Source organism: Antennarius striatus, chromosome 10, assembly GCF_040054535.1.
Source record: "Antennarius striatus isolate MH-2024 chromosome 10, ASM4005453v1, whole genome shotgun sequence".
Classification (NCBI taxonomy): Eukaryota; Metazoa; Chordata; class Actinopteri; order Lophiiformes; family Antennariidae; genus Antennarius; species Antennarius striatus.
This window is the reverse complement of record NC_090785.1, coordinates 3903986-3912839: the sequence shown is the minus strand read 5'-3', so window position 1 is coordinate 3912839 and position 8854 is coordinate 3903986. Positions and strand designations below refer to the sequence as shown.

The 8854-nt window shown below is 40.5% G+C and overlaps 1 protein-coding gene across 2 annotated transcripts; it reads right to left on the bottom strand.

Annotated features, from left to right (window-relative positions):
- Positions 1-3202: 3202 nt before the first annotated feature.
- LOC137602840 (eukaryotic translation initiation factor 4E-1A-like) lies at positions 3203-8344 on the bottom strand. Of its 2 annotated transcripts, XM_068325904.1 has the most exons (7): positions 8275-8344; positions 7080-7183; positions 6856-6951; positions 6604-6667; positions 5276-5389; positions 5031-5170; positions 3203-4928 (listed from the first exon to the last, which is right to left on the bottom strand). In XM_068325904.1, the coding sequence occupies exons 1-7, from the start codon at positions 8290-8292 to the stop codon at positions 4814-4816; spliced, it is 651 nt and encodes a 216-aa protein (XP_068182005.1). In that variant the 5' UTR covers positions 8293-8344; the 3' UTR covers positions 3203-4813. The 2 variants fall into 2 exon arrangements, with proteins under 2 accessions (XP_068182005.1, XP_068182004.1); XM_068325903.1 differs by having other exon boundaries at positions 5031-5389.
- Between the last annotated feature and the right edge of the window lie 510 nt (positions 8345-8854).

Genomic DNA, 8854 nt, shown 5'->3' with positions numbered 1-8854 from the left:
ACACATGTACAGTAAAACATGACTTCACCTCTTTATTTTACTCTGCAAACTGTGGTGGATTCCTCCCCCTAATTCAGGCAGACAGATGACAAGATTATTGTTGATTCTAGGATCCGGTCCGCAGAGCCGGGGATAAGAGCCTCCCTGGTGGGCTGAGCTGGGAGTCCAGAAGCAGCCGTTGGGAAGGAGAAATGGCACATCTGTCATGAAACAGAGGGAATCTGAGCCTCTCGCAGACACCACGGAACTATCAACAACGTTTTTATGCTGCGGCATCTTCCGGAGGGGTGTCATGTCACAGTGTTTCCAACTCCTGCACTTATGCATAGAAGGTGGTACAAAAGCATCAGTCAAGTGAAGGGTGCATCGCTTGACTCCCTCCCTGTGCCCCCTTTGTGAGCGGTACAGGGACCGGTGAGCAGGAGGTTGACAGTTGCCCAAGGCGATAGGAGGGAATTGTAATGTGGTTGAGTTTTGGTTTTTTTTCCTGATGGTTGTGTATATAAATAAATAAGATGCCCAGCCACTATTTACAGATATATTCTTTACCCACTGTGTGCAACACATGCACTCAACGGAATCCCAATTTCCCTCAGTTGGCAGACGGATGAGAGAATGAAAGCTGGATTCAAGTGTGAAGCTTTACTGCCTCCCTGTGGGAAAAGGTTCAAGACAAACCCACCTGTCTTAGAAGCAAAAAAGAGGTCACATTGTTTAAGGTGGTTCATGAATGAATCCATAGCAACAAGACCTTGAATCAACATAAACAAACTGCTGGAATATGGATGACATTTTAATTTGCTGCCAAGATTATCAGCGGTGAACAGAGAGTGAGCGGGTTTTGATTTGGATTGAAAATAAAAGAAAATTTCAGCTTTGCGTCCAACCTTAATAGATGAGGGGAATGTATGTTCCCTCTGTCGATTACAGGTGTTATGGATGGATAAGAGCTTCTCATCTGTCAGGACATCAAGGTCATCAAATCCACACAGCTCAGGTGCCAGCGAGCCACCAAAGGTAGTAATCAGTGCAATGAAGGGGGGGAGGGGTCATGAAAGGCCAGACGGTCTTGCATTAATCAGAAAGCTAATGGCACTGTCAATAGATGACTGTGATCTGCCTGCATCGTCATCTCAAGACTTTCAAATTAAGGGGAGAGGCCTAAAAAAGACTGGTTAGGAATAGGGAAGTCAGACCTATACAAAAACATGCCCCCAATGTAAATTTTCATGCTTGCGCTGTATGAACTGCAATCGTGAAGGAAGCTAATAAAATCATCCTTCAGATGATGGTATCACTTTTTCTCTGGCAGTTAATTACAATAATATATTGTATCACTTTATGTGCTCAACTTGAGGGGCTATAAATCTCGTACATAATTCCATATATGTAAGTCGCACCAAGCACCAAGCTCAAAGTGTGAGATGTTCATGGCCCTGCCGAGGTGTTGGAGGTGTGTCTCCGGATCTGGGTCTCAATTCATCTCAGCATCTCATGTTGGCAAGTCTTGACCTCACCCAGCCGCCTCCAAAACCTCCGCAGCACATCTATAGGGAAACCTCAAATTCAACGCATCACAACTAAAGAACAAATAAGTCTTCATCCAGGCCTCCAACATCTACCACACAGGTCGCTACAGCCAAACGTATTCGTTTTTTAATCTCCTGTTTACTCCTACCTGCGTCCTTTTACAGTGTCGCTGCTGCAAGATATGAAACCTTGACTTTCTGTGAGTCATGCATATAACTGGGGGTGTCACATTCACATTATTAATTTGGTTTAGCATTGTCTCCATTCAAATGTGGTTTTCCTCTGCACAAAAATTGCAGCTCACCTGCAACAAATTGGCCACTCTTTTGACTTTAGAGCCTGATATCCCCTGCGTCACACTGTGAAGCCATGCACCTCAGCTTCTGATTTTTCTCTAGTGTCTATGTCCTGCTCTCATTTGCCTATAATTTTCCTCCAAGTTGGCCTTACTCCGTGGCAACCCTTCAGTTTCCCTAATTATAGTCAATTGTGTTCTCTCTCCCTCTGCCGGTCTACTGCTGCATTGTCAGATATGGTAAGGGACATCTCATTCATGCCAGAAGCCCTATTTGATTGGAGAATTTCCCTCAGAGGTTTTACTTCCTGCTGGGTTGTTTCACGATAAATCAGATTGCTTCTTTAGAGTCAATGTCTCCTTGTTTCTCTGCAGTTTCTCCTGATTGGAATCATTTCACATCATGTGAGAGTATTTTCAGTTTGCCCAAGCCATACAACATTCCATCTGTATCTAGACACAGACGTACCAAAATATTTTAAGTGACAAACACCAACTTCAACACGACCAAAAGGACTACTTTTTCTAACCAAGAAAACCATTGAATATCATATTACTGTACAATCAATAAGAATCAAAAGATATAATCACATTAAAATGTGTACGTCTAGTTCCGATATCTACCGTTAAAAGGTCACTCATGATTCACACGATTGCTTTGAATTCAGATTAGTTTACGGTAAACTTTCGCTCCTTATAATTTAATCCTTGAGAAGAACAAAGCATTTCAAGGAACTCTTCCCCAGTTTTTAGGCGCATCCACCAGCAACAGTCAACTTTATTTATAAAGCACTGATTCACATCAGCTGTGCAGTGAAGTTGGAGTTGTGACAATCAGCAGGGCTAAATATCCCCACTTCTTAACTCTTTAAAGTCACTTTGTGGGACTTAAGCATATAGCATGTATCTTACCTTTAGGGTGAAGGAAGAGGAGAAGGGAGGAACCATTTTCGGTCAGAGGCAGATTTGTCAAGGAGAACCAGAGGGGGAATGGAGTGTTTGAGCTGCCTGATCGCAGCAGTGCTGCCTCCGCAGGGGTTGTGGCAGAAAAGGGAAATGCAAGACAGTAGTTGGACATGATAGCATGTTTCTATCCCCGCATATTCGTAAGTCGAATGTTCGTAAGTTGAGGACTGCCTGTACTATGAAGTTTATTTCAAAGGGGACTGTTGCTGTTGCTCTCAAGTAGCAATCAGTGGATTCTATAGGTTACTTAAAGCCCTTTTAAGCCAGGATTCACTGTGTATACTACAAACTTTAAAAAAGGCGAGGATGAATTGAGACTTCCCTTTATCTCCTTCAAATAGAGGGCAAACAAACTGGTGAATATGAGGTAACAAAGAAACATGGAGACAAACTTTAAATCTAGTGGTGTGTTCATTTATTTCCCTAGCAGCCTAAAAAATTCCATTGACTATTCAACATATGAATGTAAAGACTTCACAAAGCCCTTCTGATGTATACACCAGCAGTCTGTTTGGACAGAGACATCGATTTTAGTGGAGACTCCAACATTGCCTTTATCTAATTTTTAATCCATTCTACTTTTTAGTACTATTTTTCTGGTGCTCTTCCCTTCCACTGCTGTGTCAAATTGAATTTCTCCCCACAGGGCATCAATAAAGCTACATCTGAAGAGATATTGAAGGTAATAGCGGTGAACCTCCCATTACTGGCTAACATACGACTCTCATCCACATGTAACAAAGGTTAAATTAACATGTTTCTCATGTATTTTTAAATAAAATCTCGCACCATGGGAGTTTTGTGTGCTTCGAACAGAGAATATCAACCACCCAAAAATTGCAGTGTATTTTACGACAGAATTAATTGTACATATTTATTTAAATCACTCCTTGGTTAACGTACTGCCTAAAAATATGAGGCAAGGGGTCACACTTAGCAGTCAATGCATTTTTTGCTTCTGCCACAAAGAAAAAAAACAGACATATAAATCAAAAACAATCCAAATGAACATGTAAACCTGTAAACACAGCCCCAACTAGTGCATTCAGTAAAAACGAGAAAAACAAAACATACCATATGTGTATTTGGAAGATCTGAACATTCCACTTCTTTCACACGCCTCTTATTGTGCTCTGGAATTCAAGGTTCTGGAGGTTTATTCTTGTATGACTGGTATGAATGGTTTGAAATTATAAATCCAATGATGAATGTGAGACGCCGTATTACTTCCATTTTTGTGTGAATTTTTTAGCTCTTCCAGTTGCGATGAAAAAAGACCCTCTCATTATGAAACACACAAACTATATATCTTCTGCTCTTCAAGTTGCTCAAAGGCATAAGTCTTTACTATTTACAAAATTGTATAAGATGCTGAATGAGAAAGTAAACAGTCCAAATTAACAAATATTTTCAACACCAAGTGTTCAAACTGTATAAAGGTTTCAAACGTCAGTCAAAATGAAAATACAAAAGGTTCGCCATTCATTTGCTGCCTTAGTTTTCACTTTCAGGTGTGTGTCGAATCGCACTGCACGGATAAAAACTCCACTGTGCAATTAAATGTGTGAAAATCCATACATTAACACATTAATCCACTGCGGAGACACACAGCACGATTACCAACAAAACGCCCCAGTTTATACCGAAGAGCAGGTTTTTCTTTACTTGTCCTGAATGTTAAGTACTTTGAGAAAATGAAATTTAACAATAAGGACTAAACAAATGAAAGTCTCCACAAACATGCAGCTGCATTCAAGAGTGAATTTAAGGGGATCAATAAATCTTTTCCTTATCTTCAGTTCACCACTACAAAGATGAAGCTCTCAAAATCATAGTGCTACATTTCAACTCCACATACTTGTGACATAAAGAAAGGCTTTGGCAAAGTGGCGACAAATTGGATAACAAAAAGTAATATCTTCACTTTGTGGAATAACATGCCAGTTACATTCACAGAATAACAGAAAACAATATGCTGCTAACAAAAAAACAAAAACAGCTGTTGATTCCACTCAATGGTCCTCAGGCAACAAACTTGTTCTTGGTTGTGGAGCTGCTTTTCGTGGCCGTATCGGCGTGGGACTGGTATCCGATGATCACTTGTGAGGGGACACCTAATCTTTCTTTATATACGCGCCTAAAAAAGACAAAACGTGCTCCAGGTTAGCAAATACATTTTGTATACATCATTCATCATTTCGATAAATCAACATTTCATCACTGTGACGTTTCCAGTCACCCTATGTGCGTGATGGCGTCTTTATTTTCATAGTCAGTTGTCCACACTGCTATCTTGTCTCCTTTGGCTCGGACGTTGATGACGGCTCCACACACATCGTCGCTAAAGTTATCGAAAGCTTCGCCGATGAGACAAAGGAGCTGGGATAAAGAGACAAAATTAAAAGAACAACAAAAATGATTGAGCCACACCCGTGTCAGTTCTGTTCCAACGAGAGAAGCAAAGGCTGGACAAATTGAACGTACCGTCTCCAACCAGAAACGATCGAGGTCTGATCTGCGTTGCTGCTTTGATAGAGTGATCAGCCAGCGGCCACCTCGCCGGTTCCGTTCGTCCTCCCACATTGGCTCAATCCCATCCTGAAGAGGAGGAATAGATGAATCTCAACACCGTGCTGTATATGTTTAGGGACGTTTAATTTATGGATGACAGCACAGCTTGTGTTGCTCATCTTTGCTTCCGTGATGCATTAAGCTGCAGTAAATACATTTTGCTCATGACATTAGTCTTCATATTCCTCTTAGTGTCAGCTCGGATTCACAAAAATTCAATTTTTTATTTTTTTTTAAATAGTGATGATCGTCCATACTGGTATCCCAGCGACAGTAATTCACGCTATGTTCCGCAGCAAATACGTCATTAATTAATTAAGCTTCAAGTGAAACGACTGCGGGCCAAACAACTGGGAATTTAAAAGCTGAACAAAATCAAGTAGTCAAGAAAAAATACATCAGCTGTCGGGAAACATCTCATCTTGTTAGATATGCATCTGGTTGTGGTTAGATGGTGGCCGCTTTTGGAATCATTTCTCCGCTCTATGCTGGTGTACAAAACACCCCCCTTTCAATCTTCTGTTTCTAATAATTCCAATGGTTTCAGTGATGGATTCTCACAACGGACGCTCTGGACTCTGAGGCATCCAGAGAATATTAAGCGAAGGAGCAGTGAAGTGCAACCTCAGACCATCTAGAGTAGACCGTGTTTTGATTCCCACAACCAATGTATTATTGTACATGTATGACTGATGATGGCAGGTCACAAGTCAGAAAAACTCAAAAGGGAATGAATTACCCATCCTGACTCTGTGTTCAATCCTCCCAGCGCCTTTTGTAATTGTTTTTCGTGCTTTCTCTGAAGCGCACCTGAACTGCAGCACGAGGCAAATTGAAACCGTAACCCCTGTCATGCACCTTTGAATTATTATGAATAGCTATGGAGTGTAGAAGCTACAATTCATTTTAAAACTATGAGCACTGTCAAATGACCCCCCCCAACCACCCACCCAAAAAAACAAAACAAAAAAAGTTGTTACATCAAGTTGCAGGACTCTAGACTCAGACTGGCAGCAAGACATAGGCATCTCTTTCGATGTGGGACCGCTGCAAGATAAACTTAATGCTGCTGCTTCTTCTTTCAGCTTGTACTGTTAGGGCTTACTGTACTTGAAACTGCTCATCTTGTTTTTCGGATCTCCTCTTTTCTGTCAAAATCCTGTTAACTTATGTCTTGCGAAATCATAGCACATGGGTGTGCCCAGGTTTACAATGCACTCAAAGTCAAACAGCACTCTTACCTTAAAGAGTGAGTAGTCACAGCCAGACATCAAGTTGCTTGAAAGCTGAATGTGATTGTATAATCTGGGAAGGACAGAGTTTATATTCCACAGTAAATGACAGCAGCGTGAATGAATCGCATGCTACGATGCAAGTTTTCATACAACAACAACTGACTCGGTGACAACAGCACAGAAACTAATTAGAAAATTTGTTAAATGAGTCAATTAGTCCTGAATATATCTAGTGCAACATGGTGTTAAGGTACTTACGCCCAGAAGTCTTCTACCGTGGCAAATTTGGAGATGAGCCGAAGGTTGGCCTGCCATGTTTTGCTCTTATCATTCTTGAAAAACCACAGAGCCCACCTGAAAACCAAACACAGGTGACTATAAACTAACATGTATGCATTCAATTCTCTTCTAAACAGCTCTGATGCACTCATTTGTTATGCTGACCACGATGGAGCTGATCAACAGAATAATAATAGACTTACTTGTTTTGTAATGGATGCTTGATGTACACTTCAGGAATTATAACGTTTGGAATGACTTTCTGGCAATTTTCCTTTCCAGGATCTTCTGGAACTGCCGTTGACAACTGGGAAACAAATGATTTTTTAATGCACATTAAAAAAGAAAAGTACCTTGAAGGGATGTATAAATGCACATTTTTAAAATTGTGTTCCTCACAGTCATGGTTCCACTATAGGTAACGAATTCGCCTCAGTGTTAACATGTTTTTTGTGGTTTTTGAGGTCAAATGTAAACACAGCGTTGAGTGGTCAGCAGTTACAAAGGGATAACACACGGGACAGATTACCCTAAAACATTTAAATCATCTATATTTTTACCTCAACCTATGAGTTCACATGTTTGTCCACGCAACATTCGAAAACATTCTCATGACACTGTGTGGATGGGTCGATCTTCAATTATGGGAGAGTTGATGGGGGTGGGTATTCATTTTCAATTATTCCCATCAGATTATGGTCAGATTATGAAGAGATTATTGCCTTTTGGTGCCTTTACATACGAGAGGTTTTCATTATTTTGATTATTTTACTCTTGTGTCTGAATTTAGAATGCAACCAGTGGACTGGTTTGACAAATTTAAGAACAATGACATCACCCATTAGTAGAGTAAAGTCTTCCGCTCATAATTCCTACGAGTTAAAATTGCAATCTGAAGAAATTTGCTTCAACTTCAAGCGTGAGTTAAATTATATATATTATAATTTATATTTATAATTATATTTATAATTTAGGTTCCTTGACTTTTAGCGGTGCGTCTGTTCAAACCCTGCCGGCGTTGGTACCACATCCGACGGTTGACAGGTGAAATGTCCCCCAACTCATCCATCCAAACATTTGGTAAAATGTTTGGATGGATGAGTCCGTCATTTGGCTCTACTTTGACTCTAATTTTTGTTTCTACGTTTCTAATTTTAATCATTTCAGTTGTTATCAGACACAAACAGCAGCGTGGAACTCGGGTAACTTAATACTGTTTGGCTAGCAAAGACATCACCTGCAGGGGCGTCGATAACAATGGAAAAGTTTACAGATTTAACTGACGCTGCTCGTCTACACAATAAAATGTCGGTGTATTTTAACACCGTTGTCTGAACCAAAGACAAACAGCGACTGAAGACGTGCCATTTAGCTACCGGTGTGTCGCAGCACACTCACCAACACGGCGGTCGCCATCTTCTGGAAATCACGGTTAGTTTTTTGGGCTCGTGCTGAAATAGCTGAACGGGACCGAGTGGGCTCTGCACCGCGCATGCGCACTGAGCACTGCCTCCAACTACAGCTACCTCCAATTATGTAATTCATAATGATCCCTTTATTTGCCTGAGGCGTCACTTTTCTTCATCTGTCCGCAAAAAAAAAAAACAATAGATCGGCTGAATTATTTTGTGTTAATCAAATCAAAATCAGTTTAAAATGTACTTATGCCATTATGTGGTTTTTAAAAATATGAAAATTGCTCACTAATCCAAATGTGACACACGTGACAATACACTCTGGCAAAATACATTCCTTTTATGTGACTTGTATTCATGTTATTTGTATGTTGGAAACTAGCTCAAGGTGCAAGCAGCACAACTTTTCATTTATTTATGACGGCTTGATTACTTCACTTTGAAGAAATATTGCATCACGAGTCTGTTGATGCGACAGGCTCGGGATAGTGTAGCCATTAATATTCCACCATGCATTCTACAATGTGCAGGGTTGGCAAAAATGTACACTGATGAATGTTTGT